This window comes from Lissotriton helveticus, chromosome 10, assembly GCF_964261635.1.
Source record: "Lissotriton helveticus chromosome 10, aLisHel1.1, whole genome shotgun sequence".
Taxonomy (NCBI): Eukaryota; Metazoa; Chordata; class Amphibia; order Caudata; family Salamandridae; genus Lissotriton; species Lissotriton helveticus.
Window position 1 is genome coordinate 993,067,061 of NC_136071.1, and position 25,073 is coordinate 993,092,133.

The following is a 25,073-nucleotide window of genomic DNA, read 5'->3' on the forward strand; positions in this document are numbered from 1 at the left end:
TACTGATTTAATTAGCGTCATTCTAGAACAGCGCCACAAATATAGAACGTTTCTGAATCCGCATTTTGTTCACGTCTCACCCTCAGAAAGTAAACCATTCTACATAGATAGACAGAATCCGTTACGAGAAGTACATCCAGTTAGGACACCGGATGGTGAAATGCAACGAGTATTTGTTTACACCCCTATCACAAAGATGGAACTCTTAGAGATGAAGAAATTAATTCCCTGTCACGACAAAGATCCAGCAGGGTTCCATCGAGAATTAAAAGACATGCTCCGTATGGGAGAATACACGTATCCAGATATTATTAAAATGTTAAAAGTACAGTACCGCAGCCTATAGCTGCAACACAGCATGTTACACAACAGATGTACCAGTACGCACAGTCCGAGTATCCAGAGTACCAGCAGTATTCATGAAACAGCCTAGAGAGGGAGGTAGGCTTGCCTCTCATCGAGATACCTGTAGATCAAGAGGGTCCCTATGTTCACAGTCAAGTATTAGGGAAAGACAGAAAGTTTCTGATTGATACAGGGGCAAGTAGGACTACTATCAGTCATGACGAGGTTCCAGGGGCTCCGCTCTCAGGCTCTAAAAATGTTTCCCTTGGATTTTCAGGAAAGCCTATTATTAACGAAATTTCAAAGCCAGTTACTCTAGAAGTTGGTCCATTGTCCCGAACTACTGATTTATTACTTACGAAATCATGTCCAGAAAATTTGTTAGGCATTAAAACATTAAAAGAATTAGGTGCAGTAATTTGCTGTTCCCCAGAAGGAATCCGATTGTTCTTAAGGGACTTTAAAGGTCACTATGTATTACGTGATTTTGATCCAAGATTACTGAATGTCCCCCAGCATATATGGGCACAAGGTCCAACTGATGTTGGTTGTATGCAAATCACACCCCATCGTGTGACTCTGAAACAAGGTGTTGTCCTGCCACGAATCAGACAGTACAACTTGCCACCTGAGGCTGTAGCAGCCTTATCCAAAATTATTGACGAGCTCATTGTTCAAGGAGTGGTTGTAGAAACTGACTCCAATGTATGTAATTCTCCTATCATTCCAGTCATGAAACGTACTGATCCAAATGCACCTCCAGTATATCGATTAGTGATTGACCTTCGAGAACTTAATAAATATATCATACCCCAGTATCCAGTAGTCCCAGATATTTCATCCCTATTGACAGCCATTGATTCTGAAGCTGTATTTTTTACTGTAATAGACCTCAAGAATGCATTTTTCAGTGTTCCGATTCATCCAGATAGCCAGTACCTTTTTGGTTTTTGTTTAAATGGAAGGAGCTATAAATTCACACGAGCTCCTCAAGGTTTCACAGAAAGTCCTAGTATTTACAGTCAAGCACTTAAAAGACAACTAGACAATATTCACATGCCAGCTGACACTGCCCTGCTCCAGTATGTCGATGATCTACTGATCACAGCCCGTTCTGAACGTGACTGCGAGCGAGCGTCACTTACAGTTCTGTATTTCCTAGCCGAGATGGGGCACAAGGTGTCCCCTTCGAAGCTCCAGTTCTGTGTCCAGCAAGTGATCTACTTAGGCCACTTACTGTCCAAGTGGGGTAGGCAGTTGACACCAGACCGTATCCAGTTAATAGCGAGTCTTCCACAGCCCAAGACACAGAAGGAGGTACGTGCTTTTATTGGCCTCACTTCTTATTGCAGACAATGGATTCCTCAGTATGCATTTCTAGCCAAGCCACTGATACAGTTAACGACACAGGAGGCAGCCGTATCGACTGTCCTCCCTTGGACATCTGAACATACACTTAGTTTTAATGAGTTAAAGAAAGCCTTATGCCAAGCACCTGTTCTAGCTACACCGAACTACAGTAAGCCTTTTACACTTTTTGTCACAGAACGTGATGGTACTGCATTATCTGTTCTCACACAAGATCAAGCAGGACAATACAAGCCTTGTGCTTATTTTTCGAGCACATTAGATCCAGTAGCCCAGGCTTTGCCTGCGTGCCTCAAGTCAGTTGCAGCCACAGCTCTAGCTATCAGACAAAGTGATTCCTTAGTATTAGGACACTCCCTGACAGTACAAGTTCCACATTCCGTGGAAGTTCTTTTAAACCGAACACAGACTCAGCACTTGACAATTGCACGTTTAACAGGTTATGAACTGACATTGTTTCAGCCACACATAGAAATCAGACGCTGCAACGTTCTGAATCCTGCTACTCTGTTACCGTCAGTTATTTCAAATCCTGCCACACATGACTGCGTGGAAGTAGTTAACACTATGACTAAGCCAAGACAAGACCTGACAGACATTGCATTACCTGATCCCGACCTGACACTTTATGTGGATGGTTCATGTATGAGAACTAGTACAGGAGAACTAGTAGCCGCGTATGCAGTGACTACTGAAACCGAAGTTATAGAAACACACCGTATTGACACCCTGTCTGCTCAAGCAGCAGAGCTAGTTGCTCTGACCCAAGCATGCATACGTGCCAAGAACCTGAAAGTAAACATATATACAGATTCACGTTACGCATTCGGAGTTGTACACGACTTCGGAGTGCTCTGGCAGGAAAGAGGTTTCATGACTTCTCATGGAACCAAGATTCAGCATGGTCTCCTCATTCAAGCTCTGTTAGATGCAATACATTTACCGACATCTATCGCTATTATGAAGTGCAAGGCACATACGAAAGTTACTGACATCATTTCCCAAGGTAATGATCTAGCAGATCGAACAGCCAAGCTTACAGCTCAGACCCCAGACATTCCAGTTAACAAGACACAGACATGCATTCCAGAACAGACTACTTGTATGACAGTTAAGGACCCTACACAAGATGTCATAGACATACAGTTACATGCTACTCCCGAAGAAATAAAGAAATGGTCCGAACAAGGAGGGGTCCAGACAGATCAGGGATGGGTGACGAAGGGAAAAGCCACATGGTTTCTCCCCGACTCTATGGTTCAAGTCATTATCAATACCGCACATAGTCCAGCACATCTAGGAGAAAAAGCCATGTTAGACAGTATACAGAACCTTTGGTTCAACAAGCACTTACGAGCTGCAGCCAAGCAGAAAGTCCGTACTTGTATGATATGTTGCCAGTTCAATCCAGGTAAAAGTGTCCCGGTGGAACAAGGTGGATTCCAACCCCCTGACCACCCTTTTGAAGTCCTCCAGATGGATTATATTCAGATGGAGCGATGTCGAGGTTTCAAGTATGTCCTTGTAGTTGTATGCGCTTTGTCCAGGTGGACAGAAGCATATCCAGTTCCAGATTACACAGCCGCGACCACTGCCAAGCAGCTGGTTCGTGAATTCTTTCCTCGTTATGGACTCCCTAGGGTCGTGTATTCAGATAACGGCCAGCCATTCTCATCTGAGCTTATGAAACATGTGTCCCTTCTGTTAGGGTACCAGTGGAAGTTCCATTGTGTACGCCATCCTGAAGCAGCAGGTCTCGTAGAGAGACATAACCAGACATTGAAAATCCGAATTGCCAAAGTTTGTAAAGAGAAAGGTGTAGACTGGCTAGTAGCCCTGCCAGTTGCCCTATTTTATATGCGCATGGTTGCACATTCCAGATCAGGTCTGTCCCCTTATGAGGTCGTATTCGGCCGTCCCCCAAATATGTGGGGTACACCTAGACCCCGCAGTATTACGGATGTTTCCAGTAATATGTTGACAGATTACCTAGCTTCCTTGATGTCTGCCCTACACTCTTGTCGTTCCCAGGTTGCCGCTGCATTTCCAGACAATACTGAAGTGAAACCACATGAGGTCATTCCAGGCGACCTCGTGTTGGTCCGGAATTTTGATCGTTCAAGTCCACTGGAGCCTCGCTGGAAGGAGCCGAGACTAGTCCTTCTGACCACCCGTACGGCCGTGAAGTTGGAAGGCCGCAAGGGTTGGGTCCATCTGTCGCATGTCAAGAAATTTCATGGACTCCGTGATAAAACTTTTGCCAAGAACATTTCGATGACTGTTCCATCTCTAAAGACTGCCTGAAACCAGACTCTAAATCAGACATTAACACAAATCCAGAACTGAAAGTTCCTCTGTTTGAGAAAACTCCGCAGCAGGAGTATATATTAAAACTCCGGTCTAGTAAAATAAGTCAGCCAGTTTAATTGTCTAAGTCCCCCTCGGGTGAAACGGTTAGACAGGTATCTGACATGTATGAGATAGACCCCCATAGTGAGAGAGTTAGTCAAAACTCTATCAGATGTATCGTTTTTCTAAGTTTTCTATTATTTCTAAGTTTGATGGTTACCTGCACAAGTTATGCATTGCATTTATGTTTTCCAATTTCTCATGTAAATAAGTTTTCTAATGCCACAGTAGAGCACACATTTAGTGATCTGCCTCCTCACGAGCTATCCTATCGTCTTGCTATGAGAAATAATACATTTATAAGAATGTTACACTATTCACACCAGACCAGCAATGCCACTAATTGTTGGGTGTGTGGTCGACTCCCCCCTTTCCAGACACCGAAGGGAGTTCTGCCACTTTTTCCTTATCCGTTTTCACATAATGGTTCGTGTGGAGCATGGTCCACGTTAACGTCATCTTCAAATGATATGTCCCTTCTGAATAGAACATGTTTTCCAGACAAGCAAGGTCTCTCCCACAGAACAGGGTTAGATCTAGAAAATGAAGTATATGATTTAGGTAATTATTCTTCGAATTTCATGGTCCTGAATGTTCAGTCTGATACTACTCCAGATTTGCCTGCTATTTCAGTACTACCAGTCAAAGGCGAATTATGTGTCAGAAAGAATGGTTCCGCACATGTAGGACATAGTGATTGTACTACTACTGTCGAGTATAGTGACAGTGGGAAATCTATTTTCAAAGCCTCACGTCATTCTTATTTTGTTTGTGGTCAGACCGCATATGTTCGTCTGCCCCTCGATTGGGATGGAACATGTTACATTGCCTTCCTACTGCCACCAGTTTTTCTAGCCCCATCTGATTATCACAGAAACACACATCTAGTACACGTCAGACATAGAAGGGAGATCGAGTCCCCAATTGTCGATCAAACTGAAACTACTCTAGAACAATATCAAGATTTCAATAAAGGTTTCTTTTTCTTTATAGGACCTATCCAGAATAGTAAGTTAATACGTAGACTAACCAGAACCCTTGAAGCGGTAGTGAATGAGACTACTTCTGCTCTAGGTAACTTAACCGAAGAGCAATCTGCTATGAGATTTGTCGTGCTCCAAAATCGTCTCGTTCTTGACGTCATACTGGCCGATAGAGGAGGAGCATGTAGAGTCATCGGATCTAGTTGCTGCATTTTCATTCCTAATAACGCGCCGTCTGTTTATTCAGCTATAACCAGACTTCATAAAATTGCCCATCAGTTACACCAGAATCCAGGCACCTGGACATGGTCCGGTTGGCTCTGGAGTATTATATCTGCCTGGGGATGGAAAGTATTGTCATTCCTAGGTATTGCAGTAATGATCATATTCAGTTGCTGCCTCTGTATACAATGTGGCCCTGCGATTTGCGGCATTTGTGCTACCTCTTGTATTCCTAGTCCTAAGTCCCGTTCCAAGACAATTCGAGACGAGCAAATGATGCTATATGAAATGATAGATGGTATCATGAATATAGATGTTTCCTGATGGAAACGTAGGGCACAAGGAGGGAATGTGGAAAAGTAAATTTTGCCATGTTATATGTGCCTACGTGTTCCCCATGTTATGTTATATGTGCATGATCGATATGCATGTATTCCCCTCTGATCGATTAAAGACGCAATTACAGTTGTGTCCATCTCTAGTATGCCAGTTTCCAGTCTTCGTGAAAGCAACGAATATCAGGCCTATGTAAAGCTACGTTGCCACATTTTACAGTGTGCACGTTAATTCATTGAATTATCCCCGTTTCTAGGCCTCAAAAGGGCCCGGACTCAGATTCAGCTCCTGTCTCCTGAACCCTCTCCGAGGAGCGATACAGCCCCCACCTGTATCCCTGACCCTTCACTTACTTCATGCCTCGCAGTGCCCGGCTCGGCCTGGCTCTGCCTCCCAGTCTGCCAAGAGTATGTTATGATTCTAGTTATCAGTCCAGCCCTCCTTCTCTGCATTCCTAAGCTACTGAATCGCATCAATAGTTTCCGTCATGGTCTAGCCTTTATGTCTCCATGTAAGAGAAATACTGTATTAATATTCATTTAATATTCCTCGCACACACACTATATGTAGAATAATGCATGCCCCAGTCTTAGTGTCTGTTAGCCTTTACCCTGATAACTTTTGGATTCTATCAACATGTTCTCTAAACACTAGATACTAGATAGGTTTTAGGTACATGTCGCTCTGACACTCCAGACTTTCGTCTCCTCTTCTAACGCAGAAGTCATAGCCCCCCAGTTCTCCCTAGTAACACGTCATTGTCAGTTTGCGCGCACCACTAGGTTAGAGGTCCCAGCTGCTCAGGTAGCCCCCTCCATGTTTCCGCCCCTTTTATGACATATTCTGTTACGTTTGCATCACATGTCTATGTATACGCCCTGTACACACCTCTTGTTACACCCACTTTATGCCTTATCTTTCGCGACTGCTACAAACTCCGCCTACTGCTACGCCTACTGTATTGAATACAATGTATTTGTTTAACTATATATATCGTGCACTGTTATTAAAAGTTTGCTAGCCATTCCCAGATCCTGCCCCGGCAGCTGCCGGGCCCTGCCATCTCATTCCCATGCAGGCTGTCCTGTTCCAGTCCTTTTATGCTTAATTAAAGCCTGTACACTCCAGCTACCTCGTATCTTGACTCTTATTTATTGAGCTATCTATTTGTATGAGTATCCTGAAAAATAGTACCGGTAATTAATTATTTATTTACCACATCTGAACTGGAGTTGGTAAGGGTCCCAGATAATGGGGCCACCAGGTTGGTGTTTTGCCGGTATTTAACTTTAGGCAATTTATTTTCATCCAGTGAGCTAAATCTAAGGCCCACTTCTTGCAGCTCTTTGGAGATTAACACCACAATTTGTGTTTCATCGGCGTAGGACACAACTGAGAAGCCTAAGGATTTTATCAGTTTGACCAAGGGGGCGACATACAAGTTAAAGAGGGTTGGGCTTAATGAAGAGCCCTGCAGCACCCCACATGGTAAACTGAATTGTTTTGTAGTAAAGTTGCCCAAGGCTACATGGGTTCTTCTGTTTGTTAGAAAGTTTTTCAATATAGTCAAGGCTATGCCTCTTATTCCCAACTCCATTAGTCGGTTGATCAAGATAGTGTTGTTGACCGTGTCAAAAGCAGCCGACTGCCTTTATCCATGGTCCATCAGAGTTCTTCAGAGGCGGTAAGCAAGGCCCTTTCAGAACTGTGTGAGCTTTTCTGAAACCATATTGGGAGGGGTCCAGCATATTATTGCTGTTGATACAGGTCATCAGTTCATGATTTAATGTTTTTTCAATTAGGTTGTCCAGGAATGGGAGTCTAGAAATGGGCCTATATCTACTGGGTTCCTGGGGGTCAAGATTGCTTTTTTCAGTATGAGCAAGTGGAATGCCATCTTCCATTCAGTGGCAATATGTCCTGTACTGAGCACTTTGTTGTGTAATTTGTACTTCAAAGACCCTCAGAGCTAAATGTATCATTTTTGGGGGGCAGGAGTCTAGTAGGGACCCTGATTTGCATGCTGTTATAAGTTTTCAAAATCTGCTCTTTGTTTAGGGGAGAGAACCTGTCAAAGATTGTAAGGGTATTATTCCCAGTGGGTAAGGAGTCTTCAATATGATTTGATGGAAAGGAGTCGAAGACCTCTGGCAAGGGTGTCACAGAAGGTTTTATTTACTGTGCCATAATTTTTTGTTCACATTTTAGATAATTTAGTTATTATACTAAAAAGTTATTTGGCTGAATTGTCAGCCAAAATAATTTTTGGGGTAAAATATTTTGTTGTCTCCCTATGTATTTGGATTTTATATTTGCCTATGGCATTTTTGTAGGTCACTCTATCAAGAGGATTGTATTTGGAACTCCACATTCATTCTAGTTTCCTAAATGTTTGTTTCTGAAGCCTTAGGCACTCGGAGAACCAGGGTTCAGACGGGGTGCTGCAACAATATTTCAGTACTTTTTCCAGTGCTAGAATATACATGACCTTTTTTACCCAACTGGTATAATTGTGTGCCGTGATATCAACATCGACGGCGGCGGCACTTAATGTGGGCATTGTTTCTAGCAGGGGTTTTTTGAGCTCATGTGTGTTTATTTTGCTCCATGAACTGGAATTTTGGGTCCCTTAGGATGATGCTCTAAGTAATTTTTGTGATTGGAGTGTGCTGATAGAATAAAACACTGCCTTATGGCCTGACCATATTTCTGCATCACAACATTTGCAGCTCAATATTGCTGCATCTGGATATTTATTTTTATTATTTTGTCTGAATACTCTAAGTAAGCCAGCAAAGTAGTTGTATCCTAAGATTCAAAGAGGACAAACACCTAGAACCTCTAATCCTTGTTTTCTTTAACCCTTTAATCAGGAATCCGGGAACATTGTCGATAACTCCTCTTTGGGCCTAATTAAGAGTTTGGTGGTCCGCTTGTAGCACCGCCATCCCTGCGCTGGCAGGAGTACCGCCAAGCCCGTGGTGTGCCCGCCAGCCAGATTATGAGTTCAATCCAGGGCAGGTGGGCAGTGCTGCGGCAGTCCCATGGCAGAGGCTCTGTTAGGCTCACAAGAGAGCCTTAATAGCAGACCGCCGCCGTGACAGCACCTGAAGAGCATTCCTGCACGGTGTGGCATGCACCATGTCGTGCATGCCACACCAAAAAGAAACTGCAATGCAATTCCAGGGGGGTACAACATGTGCCCACGACATGCACTCCCAGGCCCAGAAGTGGTAGGGAGCTCTGGTAGGGCCCCCATAGTTGCATCTCTGCCACCCTTTCCATGGCGGGCTCACTGCCATCGTATCCCTGCCTCTTCCCACTGTTACACCACCACAGGATTCTGGATCCTTGCAGAGGCAGCGGTCCTGTAGCAGTCTGACCACCACACTAAAATAACTGTGCCTAAAGACATAGACCAATGAGTTGTGTACATTTATATGCTTGAAAAAATTACGGAAATCTTTCAGAATACATCTGGGACTTCGGGCAAATCACACAGTTCAAGATATATCTTTGACCTCTGTGCATAATGTAGCATTTTGTTTACATTGTCAGCAATTAATTAATTGTGGGTTTCTAACGCGCTAGAATCGACTCCCGAAGGAGTATCTCTGCGCTATAGACCGCTGGGGAACCCGTCCTGGTTTTCCTTGTGAGATGGTCCCTACTGGGTATCTCCAAGGTGAAACCAGGCATCCCCGGCGTATGTGTGGGGCCGTTGTGGAGATGAGGCAAGCTAATGCCCAGAGTTGCCGAGTGTGATCCCTAGTTAGAGTAGGCACCGAGGCGAGAATTATCGAGTCCGCCGACCCTGCTCCAAGACCCTGCCGCGTCGGGAATTGAACCCTGGTCCCGGGCCGTCCTCTGCTCCCGGGTCTGCCGCCTCTAACCAGTGAGCCACACCACTCCACTCCATCAGTTGTCATATGCATTGCAGAATTGTGGAAAATCATATTTCTTTTGTTCTTTCTCCACTGTGAAAACATACTTTCTATGTAGAATATCAGTGCTCATATACCTCTTAAAAAGTTAATTTAGTCTTTTTTTACCCGCTCTGGAAAATACCTACTGTTAACTTTTGTGCTATCCCCTACATTTGCAGTGAAACCATGGGTTTAGGCCTATCCTGTGTAACCTTGAAGCAGCAACTTGAAGCCCACTGTACAGATCTATAAAAATCACCACTTTGAAAGGTATGCAGGTACAGAATCCTGATTTATTTTTAATATTAGCTACATCACCCCTAAGCACACCACTCTGCACGCAAGGTAGGGTCCGAAATATGTAAAAGTGGAATATGTGTGACAATAGAAATGCCATGTTCACCTGGTGACTAGGCCCACAATTACATTGCCACTGCTCAGGCTGTAACTGGCTTAAAGGAAAGGTCAAAGTATAGATCATAAACTTAATCTATCATGGTTCACCTGCAGCAACTACAGACCCCTTTCACAATGCCTCTGTTTAAATGGGCACACTCGATTATCAAATTTATGATCATGGAAAGCATTCCAACATCATTCACATCCCCATTAAAGTGCAAAGTGCATAAGAAAACACAATATGGAATCAACAATGAATTCACAATAAAAATTAAACATTTTTACATTCAACCAAATGTCAGATAGACAGTAATGTCATTAATGTACACTGACACATATGCTCCTCTATAAAACCTAAGGCATATATTCCCAAGTGGTAAATCATTTATTTACCTTGTCATTCTACAGTGTCTTCCATACCAATCTAAGCATCATATGGATTTCCCATTGGGCCATGCTCATTATAAATTCGAACATATGATCCCTGATACTGAAGGAACAGCTCTACAAATGAGTGCACAAATCCTTGTCAATGTTGACTCCCCCCGGGGTCTTGCTATCCAGATTCATGACGTATTTCGACTCTAGCTTATGCAACTATTTTTCCCTATTCCCCCTCTGTACTGCCTATGCATGGCATCAATCACAAAATATTTCAGCACCCTGCCATTGCTAGCATGGGCGTCCTTGAAATGGCCGGCCAGTGAGTATGTCCTATCTTTATTCTTTATTGCCCTGACATGTTATACAATCCACTTGTAAACTTGATGAATAGTCCTACACACATACAACAGGGCACATGGGCAAGTAAGTATATATAAAGCATAGTCTGTTCTACAGTTAAATGCTCTGCTAATTTTCATGGTTTTTTTACACAGTGGGGAGAAAAACTCCGTTTTCTTGTACCATACTGACAGCCTTTGCATTGTCTACGTCATAGAAAACCCCTATTTATCTCTAACCAGTTGGATCTTGCCACTTCCACACTGAACCTTACTAGATTGTCCTCCATTGACCAGACCTGTTATCTCTGGTCGCCTGGGAACCGATCGTCCCAATATGGGGTTGATCTTAACCAAATGTCAATGTTGGAACATTATTCTTCTGAGTTAGCTTTCTTCATTGCAGAATGTGTGTAATGAACCTGGTGTAGTGTGTAACACCTTTCCACCTTTCAAGCAACAATTTCTTTCTCGTTTGCTGATTAGCTCTATGCTTGGCATCTTCCACTGTCCACTGGGTGTACTCTTATTCCTGGAATCTCCTCCACATCTCCTCTTGTGCCAAAATGTGTTCTCTTATCTCACTACAGTTTCTTATAATACACATATGCTCCTCATATTGTATATCATGTTCTAATCTCTCAGGATGGAAGCTGCTTGTGTTCAGAATGGTGTTTCCTGTAGTAAGCTTTCTATATGACTGAACTAGATCTTTCTATCAAATTCCAGATCTAAAAAATTAACCTCTGTTCTGCTTAAAGAACTCGTAAAGTGGTGATTCAAGTCATCAACATTATTCTTCCTTCCAAAATTGTATGCACTTTCCACTGATCCTTTCCAAATGACAAACAGGTCATCCATGTACTGTAGCTACAATGTCACATGCTGTGACCAATATTCATTGTGTTCTCCGTGGAGTATCTGCTCCTCCCACCAGCCCATATGCAAATTAGCATAGCTGGGGGTGAAGCAAATACCCAGACTGTCTATTTCTTCTTATAGAACACCTAATTGTTATACAGAAATAAGTTTTATGTTAAGCACCACTTAACAATACCTAACAACAGCTGCGTATATTTGAGTAATCTCAGTGGTCTAGCTCCCAAATATACGTAATGGCTCTTATGCCTTCCTCATGATGTTTGCTTGTATGTAGTGAAGTTACATCCAAAGACATCATTATAAAATCCTCCGCCCGATATATCAAATATCCACTTTAGAAAATCACTGGTATCCTAGGCGAAGGAGGGTAAATTTTTCAAATGTTCCTGCCATAAATGATTTACATAGCTAGAAAAGTACAATCAATAGCTGAAATCATCAACTGACCAGGTGGTTTGTTAACACATTTATGAACTTTTGGGTCTAGATAAAACATTGGCACCCTAAGATAATCTGTACACATGAACATGTACTCTTCCTGGCAAAACAGTCCAAGGTTACGCCATTCCACTACTTCACTGTGATAGTTGATCTTTGCTTCACTCATCCAAACCAAAGGAAGTTTCAGTCATCTTACAGGCACTTCAAAATTCTCTTTCTCATTAGATAGGAAAAACTCTTTAATATGGACCAATATTCTGGTAGCCAAGGAGTATGTCAATTACTAAGGGAACATGAGGAGGACAGTTTTAGCTCAGATGGTCTGGAACCCTTTCTCTTGGGTGAAAATGCATCTTTTGTCTCTCATCTCAAAATAACTCCTTTATTGGACAATTTACTGGTGGAGCAGATAAACTTAGTTCCAACAATACTCAGCTTTCTCACTTTTGCACATAAACATGGCACCAAGAAGGGATATATGACGTTACCACGCGTTCTTTTACCACGCAGACCATTACCACGCATTTTTTACAACGCAGGACCCTTTACCACGAATACCTTTACAACGCAATACACTACAACGCAGGTACTATTACAACGCATACCATTACAACGTAAGTATAGGTAAGTAAATAATATGGTAAAATAATGTAATTATTAATAATATTTTTTTAATTAATAAATTATTATTTTAATATTTAATATTTTAATTATTTATATTAATATTTATTTATTAATTTTTAAATATATATGTTAAAAATACCCCTGTACCCCAAAACCCAAACCCAGCCCTGAAACCTAAAAATACCCCTGAACCCCAAAACCCAAACCCAGCCCTGAAATCTAAAAATACCCCTGTACCCCAAAACCCAAACCCAACCCTGAAACCTAAAAATACCCCTTTACCCCAAAACCCAAACCCACCCCTGAACCCTAAAAATACCCCTGTACCCCAAAAACTGAAAACTGACCCTGAACCCTAAAAATACCCCTTTACCCAAAAACTGAAAACTGACCCTGAACCCTAAAAATACCCCTTTACCCAAAACTGAAAACTGACCCTGAACCCTAAAAATACCCCTTTACCCAAAAACTGAAAACTGACCCTGAACCCTAAAAATACCCCTTTACCCAAAAACTGAAAACTGACCCTGAACCCTAAAAATACCCATTTACCCAAAAAACTGAAAACTGACCCTGAACCCTAAAAATACCCCTTTACCCAAAACTGAAAACTGACCCTGAACCCTAAAAATACCCCTTTACCCAAAAACTGAAAACTGACCCTGAACCCTAAAAATATCCATTTACCCAAAACCCAAACCTAAAATATTTTAAATAAAATTATATACTTACCAATATTACGTTGTAATGGTATGCGTTGTAAAGGTATCTGCGTTGTAAATACCTGCGTTGTAATGGTATGCGTGGTAAAGGGTCCTGCGTTGTAAAAGTTGCGTGGTAAAGGTAGGTCGTGGTAAAAGTTGCGTGGTAAAGGTTGTATACCCCAAGAAGCATAGTTAGTGGATGCTAAAACTATCCCTATGACTCAAGAGGTACTTGACACATTATGCCATTACCCTCATTCCAAGGATTCTAGAGGAATTTCAAGGAGACAGCAAGTGTGATTCTGAAGGCTTCATTTTGGTTATGCTGGCCTTGAATAACTTTCCTGCCTCAACTGTTGGTGGAACTGCTTAGCTACTTTCCAGTTTGACCCTTCTCTCTGCAATTGTCTAACCTCTATCAGCAGAATGTTCACCGTGTTTAATTCAAGGTAGCTGCTGTCACATAGGCAGGCAGCCTTTTGAAAATATTCCATCTGCAGACATGTACAATTCATGTTCCTCTTGTTTCCTGGGATTCCCCACTGTCTTTTTGGGCTTACAATGATCTCCCTTTAAACCCTTTTGAGTGTGCGTCTCTTCCTTGGTAGTTAACTGAGGTGCCATTTTAGGTGGTGTCATGTCTATCCACAGATTGGCTGATCTAGATTGCTTAGTTATATCATCTTTCTGTCTCTAGTATGTTCCACATCAGCTATTGTATTGTGATCCTGGATTTAATTCTAAAATCTGTCTTACTTCCATACTTCACATGCGATTGTGCTTCCATTTTTTGATTCTATATCTATAGAAAGATCCCCTTTGTCCCTGGATGTTTGTAAGTCTTCACTCAACTATTTAGAAACAGCTAAGACTTTTATGGCTACCCATGGCCCATATTTACTAAGCCTTTGCATCACTCTTGCATCGCACAAGGAGATGTAGGGCAACACAAAGGGTTATTTAGGATTTCCAAAGCCACACATGGCTTGATTTTATGAGGACTTGAGATGCTTTGTCAAGAAATGTAACATAATAAGGTGACTTGTGCTGCCTTGTATTACATTTCTTAGGAGTAGGTGTTCCATGAGTGGCACATGGGCATTCCAGTGCATTCACATCTACGTTGTACCTGTGGAATTTTTTTCCCTAACTATAGTATTCATTTCAAGAACTTATCAATCTAGCTCAGACTATATATTGTCACGTCTATTTACAAAAGTGCCAGGGGAAACTGAAGTGACTTCCCTCATTCTTGGAGTCTCACTGACATTTGGGGGTTTACTCCAATTTCCCAACATTAGGCCCTCCACACTTCTCTTAAGCTGTGGAGTAGCTAGGTAAAGGAAAATGAACAGAAACTAACCTAGACTCGTAGATCCCTGTCTACATGTTGTTCTTGTCACTACCATCTTGGGCCAGCTAGGGCACTGTCAAAGGCACCAAAAGGCAAGCCAAGTTTCACTACTGCTATTTCAGCTACTCCTAGCTGCTGCCCATAGCAGGTATTATTCACAGTTGTGTTGATCATTTCTAATACTGCTCCTAGTATATTACTTCAAATATAGCATCTTACTTCTGGGAGCTTGGAAATGAAGTCGTACGCATTGGCTTCTATGGCAGCCTGCTGAATTTCAGCATCAGTTACATCTTCTCTGCCATATCGAATGTTCTCTGCAATTGTTGTACCAAAGAGGATGGGTTCCTGGCTCACAACTCCAATCTTCTCTCTCAGCCATTTCACATTGAGGCTTCGAAGATCATGCCCATCCAGAGTAATCTGCAAAATAACAACATTAACCACCACCTTTTTTTTTAATAATTATTCAACTAGCATTACATATATAAACAAAGGATAACAGCTACAACAGAATGAAAGTGTTAGCCTGTTTAAAATTCCTAATTTAAGACATGAGTATAAATTGATTGCCTGTTAATGAATTACCATTATTGAGTATCAGTTATCACTTGTTAACACCAGTTTGCATAATTGTGGAGCCCAGCATGATAAATGTGTGAAAATGAAAAAAATTGAGTACTTTTTGTTTTTTAATGATACAACAAATACGTTTTAAAAAAAACAGTTCATTTAAATCGTTTTGCCAAAACAGTTCAGCTCCCTCTTGACGGATTAATTTACTCTAAGAGTAAACTTAATTTTGCTCTAAAATATTATTTGCTCAATTTTTTTATTTTTAATGAGCTTTTATTTGTACAAATTGAGATTCACTGCCTGCCCATGTTAGAATTCGCTGGCAGTTTCTGTTAAATTAAGAAACAGGTGCATCCTTGATTATCCCATAATGTGAATGTGAAGTGTGTGTATACAAATATTATCTTCAGGTGGTCGACAGTAGGTAGATATAGTTAGGACCTTATAGGAAAAATGTTCTTTGACTTACCTATATCTTTGGCGCGGTTAACGAATCTTCACAACATGTTTCTAAAAAAGTATGCAGCTGGGGCGTATTGTGCACGGAAAGTTTCAGGGTGATCCATCAAGAGGAGGTCAAGAAAAAATGAGTACAAAAATATGTATTTCCCATGTTAATTCTTATCGGGATTTTAGATAAGACTACAGCCCTAACCGCTGAACGGAATGACATTAAATTTGGCCGAAAGGGTTAATTCAGTGGAGGATGGTCACATGAGCTCTGGTCATGCTCTGTGACTGAAGGCAGAACGAGTTCAGCGGCCGGCAGTGTCAACGCGGAGCTGCAGCAGGACCGCGGCCTGAGGGGGGATCAAGAAGCTGCAGGAGAGCATGAACCTCTTCTGAGCCTTCCACGGTTAGCATGGTTTACTGCGGACTTAGCTGATGAGGCGGCAGGCATGGTGGGAGCCGCAGCACCTAAACAAACAACAATTTTGTGCACCAGTGCATTTTGACTGTCTAGTTTTTCTTCTTTTTGTGGAGAATCAATCACTCTGCTGACGCTGCAGTCGATACAGCACAGGCTGCGGGAACAGCTTGCTCCTTGCCTATTGCCTATTAAACAAGCAATGCTTTGTGCTCCAGGGTGCCAAGAAGCTAGACAAAAATTGCCAATCAGTGATAGCTGTCATATCATACCTTATTTCCAAATATGTGTGCCCAGAAATAGCAGCACATAAGACTGATCTTACAATCACCCAGGCTCATTGTGTACCAGCAGCTCAGTTTCCCAATGCCAAGTACCCACAAACTATCATTGTTCACTTTGGTGACCTTAGTATTAAGGACAAAATCTTGGCATGTGCTATTCGAGACAAGGCATACCAGACCCCTTACATTTTATGTTTGAATGATTCTCTGATATGTCTGCCTTTGCAGCACGGTGCAGGAAGGACTTCAGAGGCATGATGAACAGCTTTCAGCAGCTTGGTGTCCCAGTGGGTATCACTCAACAATCCAAGCTAAAAGACTTTTACGAGGGGAGGGCTCACATATTTCAGTCAGTTGAAGTAGCTGGGGAGTTTCTTCAGTCCCTGTCACACCACGTGGGAGGGAATAATGGATAATATGGCCCGACATGTTACTTTTTCAGAATAACTGGTGGTATATGGAGTCTGCTATGTTGTTGTGCTTTTGCTTGGTTTTCTTTTCCCTGTATTGGTTTAGATGGCTACTGGTTCCTAAGAGAGGTCTGCCATGAGGTAATTTTTACTATGGCTGCCAGCCACCCACTCAACTGCCTTGGGCGCCATGCCACACTGCCCCAATGTATTGCTGGGGAAGGGTCAGCTGGGCTTAGTGGGAGTTGGGGAGGGCACCCAGGGAACCCTGGACAGGGGATCTGGAGGCAAGGGGGTCCAAGAAAGGTGGGTTGAGGGGTTTCAGGGTCACAAGAGGGGGTAACAAGATGGGGTTGGGGCCACTGGGAGGGAATAGGAAAAAAATGTAGCAGTAGTAAAGAATTGGAAGAATTTGAGAGATGGCACTTAGGCCTCTAAAGATAGTATTGTCCAATATAAATGGTTTTAACAACAGAGTGAAGTGTCGATCTATGTTGGTTTGGTTCAAAGCTTTGCAAGCAAATGTAATATTTCTACAAGACACACTACAAGGAAGGGTCTCCAATTTATTCAGCACAGGTTTTATGCTTCTTATCATGCAGCCATTAGCGGGTTGCTTTACTGGTAGCTAAGAATCTACAGTGTGAAATTACGATGGTGCACAAAGATGATAGTGCCAGGTGGCTTTGGGTATAGATGCGCATTTCAGAACAGTTAATCAACATGGTAAGCTATTGAGGACTCTCCTGCAACTTTGCAGTCTCTCTATGATTTTGCAACAGCACAATCTGGATTCTTTCTGATAAGCGGAGACTTTAACCTTCTGATAGATTCAGCTTTTGACTTCTCTCTGACCCATAAAAGGCTGACAAAGCCTAAGTCAAAAAAACTGCTACAGGATTTAATCCGTGATTTTGCTCTAGTCGATTGCTGAAGAGACAATATCCATGCGAGATGAAGTAAACATGTCACTCCGGGCGGTACCACTCTTCCTCTCGGATTGATGTGTTTCTTCTCTCCCATACACTTTTAAAAACTGAATCAGAAATAAGTGAGAACCCTTTTTGGATCAAGCAGTTATTTTGGTCAAGTTTAAGATTAAAACTCAAGCAAAAACTGGGAGCAGGTGGGTTTTTGATAATTCCGTATTAACTGATGAGCAGTGGATTATTTATATGTGCCCTGCATTCGAGGAGTTCTTAAAGCAAAATATCAACACAGCAACAGAATTCTGAGTGTGAGGTGCTTGTACGGCTTTTTTTTAGGGGAAGTAAATGCCTAGAGGGCCTATAAGGGGAAGAAGGAGAAGGATGAAAGGGTACAGCTGGAAAAAGAACTAAGTAGAGCAATGGCAAAGTATCTATCCTCACCTATTCAAGAAAATAAAAATAAGCTCTCTAGTGCGAAATATAACTTGCAGTACTTCTTTACGTTAAAGGAAATATTGAACTGGAATTCTGTTTGATGATAGAAATGTGAAGAGAGCGACCACATAGGGAAATTTAGCTTGGGCAACCACACACTTACATTATAATTGGGCCCCCCACCGCTTTTAGAGCGGAGTTCATCGCATTCTGGTTGCTTACTCGTGGCGCCTGGCCGCCATATTGGGGCTGCTGTCTTTCCAGCGCTCCACCGGATCCAGCGCTCTAGTGCTCCGTTTGGAGACCAGGTGAGGCTGCATTTAAGGCGAGCTGGCAGTGCAGCTCGTCCTCTAGTAAGGAGACTTTGCATTTACATCGTGCTGCATTCTGTGCTCATGTTGCTGCAGGCACGCTGCGCTTGAATTTTAAACTACCGTTTTTTCTATCTCTGTTAATTTAATTTATTTTGCCCTTGTTTTTATTGCCGCCGCCTCGCCCACACACTTACATTAAAATTGGGCCCCCCACCGCTTTTAGAGCGGAGTTCATCGCATTCTGGTTGCTTACTCGTGGCGCCTGGCCGCCATATTGGGGCTGCTGTCTTTCCAGCGCTCCACCGGATCCAGCGCTCTAGTGCTCCGTTTGGAGACCAGGTGAGGCTGCATTTAAAGCTCGCTTTCCCTCGTGCAGCGGAGACGCGCAGCGGTGGCGCCTGACTCGCGCCTGAGTCAAGCCATAGTCCTGCCCGTCTGTGCCCGTCAGTGTCCCGGAGGCGATCGGGGCGGCGGGTGGGGCTCTGATACCAGGTATGTGTACTCCTGGGTCACCAGTGCTGCAATATACTCCTGGGGAGCTTCGCTCTCTCGACAACCTAGCTACTGGTTGCTGCCCCGTTTTTCCCGGGCGCCACCTGGGTAAGTCCACATGCCCTGGCTGTGGCTGGCGCCCCAACCGCGCTCAGTTTTTGTCGTCCAACTTTAACAACGTCAGTGTTGGATATCTCTGCATGCTATTAAACACCAGGTCGGCGTGTAGACATGCGCAAGACATATATGAGCTCCTAGATACGGTGAAGCCGCTTTGTCTTATGCTCACTGAGACGTGGTGGGGTGAATTCTCCAACCCAGATGTCGCCTCGGCTATCCCGCCTGATTATAACATCTTCAGGAAGGATAGAGCTATGGGAAGGGGTGGTGGAGTGGCACTGGTGGTGAAGAAAGACACACCCTGTTCTATCCTGTCAGTGGAGGATATCCGCGGCTCGGAGACCCTTGCTTTTTCCATCACTTTGTCTCCGCATCAATCAGTGAAGGGCTTACTGATATAGAGACCGCCTGGTCCACCGGGATCGTTTTTCGAAGATCTTGATTCCGTGCTGCTGGGGCTGGCCTTGAAAGCGGAACACTGCATCGTGGCGGGGGATTTCAACTTTCGGATGGATGATCCGTTAGACCCTGCCGCTATTAAACTTTCTGAGGCTATGACCCCGCTGGGATTGATCCCTCATCTGCAGGGGCCCACGCATGACAAGGGACACACTCTTGACCAGGTATTCTCGTCATCTCCTCTCGAGGTGATTGAGATTAGCCCGGTACTATGGTCCGACCATTCGCTGGCTAAATTTTTGATCAAAGGCACAGCTAAATCGGTGGCTGCTTTGCCACAGAAGCAGGGTCGTGTCCATAGGGCATACCATCGAGTGACCCTAGCGATGCTGGCCCAAGCCGCTGTGGAGCATCCCTGCTCCCTCTCAGGCGATCTGGAGAGGGATTTGGAGGCCTTGCAAGTCTGGCTTTTAGACAGGCTAAATGATCTCGCCCCTGAAGTGACATCTCGCCTGACGCCGAAACGGGTCTCTGCACCTTGGTTCACCGCAGCACTGTTGGCTATGCGGCAGCAGTGCAAGGTGGCCGAAAGAGCTTGGCGGGCACAATACGATACTGCTGCCAAGCTGACCTATAAATCGGTGGTTAAGGCCTATCATCGAGACATTCGCCTGGGAAAAAAGGCCTATCTTGCAGGGAGAATAGAAGCCGCTTCTAACTCCTGTAAGGAGATTTTCTCCATTGTGAGAGAATTTATCTCTCCACGGTCCAACATTTCGGATGAAAGACCTTCTGATTCCTGGGCCTCGGATCTTGCTGATTTTTTTACGAGCAAGATCCAACTTATACAGGACACTTTTCCACCGGCTGTTCACTTGGGCCCGACTAATTCTGAGGCCTTTTTGTCTTCGCTGGCTTCGCCAGGTCTGACGTTGGGCGTGTTTCCTCCGATTTCTGCCCCTGCCTCTTTAGCCCTCATGGGCAATCTTAAATCGGGTTCGCCCCTGGACCCATGCCCTGCTAAAGTTCTGGCGAAAATGGCAGAGGTGATCAATCCGCTGGCGAACCCGCTATTAAATCTTTCGTTGAGCCAGGGAGTGGTCCCGTCGGCCTGGAAGCAGGCGATGGTGATTCCGCTGCTCAAGAAACCTGGCCTGGACCCAAAGGCCCCTGTCAGCTACAGGCCTATTTCTTTGCTGCCGGCTCTCACGAAGATTTTGGAAAAGCACGTTCAGGTGGTGCTCTCCAATTTTCTTGAGACCAATGAGATCCTGCACGCCACCCAGTCGGGCTTTCGTCCCCATCTCAGCACAGAGACTGCGCTCCTTGAGGTTTCAGAAACCGTTAAAGGTGTTCTGGACTCGGGGGGCAAAGCCATGCTGGTGATGCTGGACTTGTCGGCGGCCTTCGACACCGTCCCCCATGACGGCCTTCTCGTGAGACTCTATGAGATAGGTTTGCGGGGGACGGTGTTCGGCTGGTTTTACTCCTTTCTAGCTGGTCGCCGGCAAACGGTCTGGGCCTCGCCAGATTCCGCCGCAATGCCGCCTTTGGGAGTCGGGGTCCCTCAGGGCTCGATTCTGAGCCCGACCCTATTTAATATCTTTATGGCTCCTTTGGCGGCTTTGGCGGAGTCATTTGGGGCCCGGATTGTATCCTACGCGGATGACACCCAGCTCCTCTTCTCGTGTAGGAGAGGAGGAGATTTTGACGGGGAGAGTATCCGGGATTGCCTTGGGGCTGTTTTCCAATGGTTCCATCTGAACAGCCTCAAGTGCAATTCCGAGAAATCTGAGGTACTCTTCTTTGGGTGTGATACTGAGCCAAACTGGCAGGCCTGGTGGCCCATTGACATGTTCCCTCCGTCTTGTTCTTCCAAAATGGCTAAGAACTTGGGGGTCAAGATGGACAATGGGCTTACTTTAAAATCCCAGATTCTCGGGGTGTCAGGCACCTGCTTTGGCCTCCTCAGGATGCTGCGGAGGTTCCTTCCCCTGTTGTCTGAGGAGCACAGGAAGCTGACGGTACAGGCTCTTATCGGGTCCAGGTTAGATTACTCTAACATCCTCTACTTGGGCCTGCCAGAGTATCTGCTGCAGCGGCTCCAAGTGGTGCAGAACGCTGTTGCAAGAGCCATTTTTGGTTTAAATAGATGGGCCAGTGCAACGGGTCTGTTGAAGACCTTGCACTGGCTTCCAGTCCGGAAACGGATTGCCTTTAAGGCTCTGACTCTGGCCTATAAGGCCCTCCATGCGGTGGGAGCAAAGTATCTCCAAAGGAGACTGACTTTCTATCATCCGACTCGCTCTTTGAGGTCGGAATCCCTGTTCCTGGCGGTTGTCCTGCGAGTGAAGAGAGCCCGCCTGGGTGGCCGCTCTTTTGGACTACTAGCGCCACAGTTGTGGAACTCCCTGCCGCTCTCTTTGCGGGGAGCCACTAGCCTACTTGCCTTTAGAAAGGGCCTTAAAATGTGGCTGTTTACTCAGTAGCCCTATTCTGTATGCCCTTGAAGTTTTCTGTTCTTTTTTCCCTTTTTTAACCCTGTTATGTTATTATGATGCAGCCCTCCTTACTAAAGCGCCGGGATACTCTTTTTGAGTCGCCGTGCGCTATACAAAAGATTAAATAACATAACATAACAAGCGTAGGGCTAAAAGCCAACTGTGTTAAAAAAATAACTGGCCCAGCCACTTCTAGAATTACTTCACATCCTCAAGAAATTGCAGAGATTTTCCTTAATCTTTATAAAGAGCTATACTCCGAGTTACAGAATACCACCTCAGAGGAAGCTACAGGCTAGCTAGGAGGGCTAAATATTCCTACACTATCTACGGAACAGAGAGAGACTTTGATTTAGGCTATCTCACTTGCAGAAGTCGCTCAGGCGGTGAATTCATCCCATCGGCTAAGGCAAGTGGGTCAGATGGAATTCCCGTCGAGGTTTATAAAGTTATTTCCTCCCAATTGAACACATTTTTTGGGTCTCTATTTATTGATATCCTCCAAGAGGGCATTGTTCTCGATATGTTCACCCAAGTGGCTGTGATCAGTTTTGTTAAAAATCTTGGGGGCGTGGTCTGGCAACGAGGGAAAATATCCGCCTGAACCGAGAACTCCGCTGTGAGATGGGCCCTGGACAGAGGCGGTGGCCTTCCCAGTGTGGCTGGGGACACAACATCGATGTCCCCAGCGACACCAAGAGCCCTAGATATGGTTGGCCCAGGATTTGCTGAAAATGAGGACCGCACTAGTGAGAAAGCGGCCTGAGGCAAGTGAAAAGATGCCACCAGATGGGAGTGCAGTAATGTATTTATTTAATGTATTTTAGAAGTTTGTAGAGTGCTCAGCTACCCTTAACGGGGGTGTCCCGGCGCAATATCAGACGGCAGAAGTGGGTACCACGAGGTGTCTAGGTCTGGAAAACAACCAGGTCTTAAGGGTATGTCAGAAAACAGCTTCAGACTCAGCAGTATGAAGGGAGAGTGGCAGGCTGTTCCAAAGTTTGGCAGTGATCACTGCAAAGGCTCTACCACCCATTCTAGACCGACGAAAGAGGGGGCCGTCAAGAGGCGAAGGTAGTTAGATTTAAGGGTATGACTGTTTTGAGAGTACTTAACCCTGCCATGAAAATGGCCCAAGCAAATAGTCACCCCACCTCCCGGTCGCCCTGATAGTAGTGAGAGAGGGCACAGGCCTCCAGACCCACGCGCTCCCCCCAGTCTCACTGCAGACACAAAGGGCAATGGCAAGTAGCGGCTTGGTCCCCCAGGGCATGGATGAAGACCAGATAAGCAGCTAAGACAAGCCAGCAACTAAGGCCCCCACATGCCCAGTCACCCGGCCCACAGGGCTCATCATTCACCACCGCCCAGCACACTAACAAAGAGAGGGGAGTTCTTGAGGTGCTAAGTACAAAGGCATATATCAGCCAGGTTCTGCAGGGCATGAACAAGGAGCAGGTCAGCATTCAAGGCTGCAAAGGTCAAGCCAGACTCTCAGCCATTCAAAGCATCCAAGGCGCCCCAGGCGACACTTTTTGGTGGTCCTCACTCATCCAGGTGCCCATCTCTGCGTGGGATCAGTCTATGCCCCAACGGGAATGAATACATTGTTCCTTCTCCAACTGAACCGCTTAATAGTGGAAATAGGTGCCTCGCAGTACTTTATAGGCGGGGACTGGTACCTGGTGAGGGACCCAGACCTGGAGAGAACAGGCCTCCTGACAGGGCAACACCATGGACAGGGCCATGATGGGCGACATACTGGCAGATAACGGACTTGTGAATCACTGGCACCTTTGTCACCCGGCCAATGCAGAATATACTTTTACCTTCCCCACCCAAGGCATGCTCTCCCACCTAGACTACTTCCTAGTCTCCCAGAGAGCAGTGCAGCTGGTCCAGGAATCCCCCATCCTAGAGGCAGCACTCTCTGGCCACTCTCCAATTTTCTTATCACAGGAAATAGTACTGGCCAAGGCAGGCTGCAAGCCCTGGTGCATGAACATTTAGTGCCACCGGACCCCTAAGGTTAAAACCCAACTGCGAGCACACCTTCAGGGCTACCTCTCCACCAATCAAGGGTCTGCGGACTTGGGCAATATCCACTGGGCTGCAGCAAAAGCTACCATTTGGGGCCAACTTATGCGGGATGCAGCACAAGCCAACAGGCAAAATGCTGCCCAACAGAAGGAGCTGGAAAAAGACATTGAGTCCTATACCTGCTTATACACAGCAAACCAAACCTACAGCACCGCAAATCTTTGGAGCAGGCCCGCATGGTGTTGAACAGCCTTTTCACGTCCAAGGGAGAGTATGCCCTACAAAGGATGACAGGGAGACCCTACGAGCAAGGGGAGAAGGCAGGGAGACTACTGGCAACACAGTTGCTCCAAAGGGATGCTGCCATGGCCATACCGGCTATATGGTAAGCCAGAGGAGCCACACTCACCCGACCCTAGGATATTGTGAATTAATTTACTCTGTTCTACAAGTCTTTCTACATCCCGTGGACACAGGCTGATGAGGACAAGCTGGCTACCTTCCTCACAGGGGCTGCCCTTCCCCACCTCTCAGACAAAGGCAGAGAACTTCTTGAAGGGGAGATCAGGAAGGAGGAGATCTTGCATGCAATAGCTAACCTACCATACCACAAGGCACCAGGGGAAGATGGCTTCCCAGCTGAGTTTAACCGATGGGCAGGAGAGTCATGTCTATAATAAAGCAATGATTGCTGTCCTACCCAAGCCTGGGAAAGACCCCTACTTTGGGGCAGCTACCGCCCCATCTCACTGTTAAACTGTGATATGAAAATCCTGGCCAGCGTCCTAGCCTTCCATCTACGCAAAGTCCTACCTTCACTAGTCCACCATATGCAAGTGGGATTTGTACCAAGACACTCCTCTGGGAGCCACCTGCGCACTCTAGCCCACACTTTGTGGTCCACCAAACAGCTTCAAAATGATGGACTGCCATTATCACTCGACGCGGAGAAGGTGTTTGATTGCATAAAATGGGAATACCTTTTTAAAG

General features: G+C 44.9%; 1 protein-coding gene across 9 annotated transcripts in view; it reads right to left on the reverse strand.

Moving 5' to 3' along the window:
• Window positions 1-25,073, reverse strand: part of LOC144784710 (ATP-dependent translocase ABCB1-like) — a 1,064,270-nt gene that overhangs the window by 558,525 nt on the left and 480,672 nt on the right. For all 9 annotated transcript variants that reach the window (XM_078663665.1, XM_078663668.1, XM_078663666.1 and 6 more), the window contains one exon: window positions 14,935-15,138. In XM_078663665.1, the coding sequence (XP_078519791.1) occupies window positions 14,935-15,138 (204 nt within the window). The remainder of the gene's footprint in view (window positions 1-14,934; window positions 15,139-25,073) is intronic.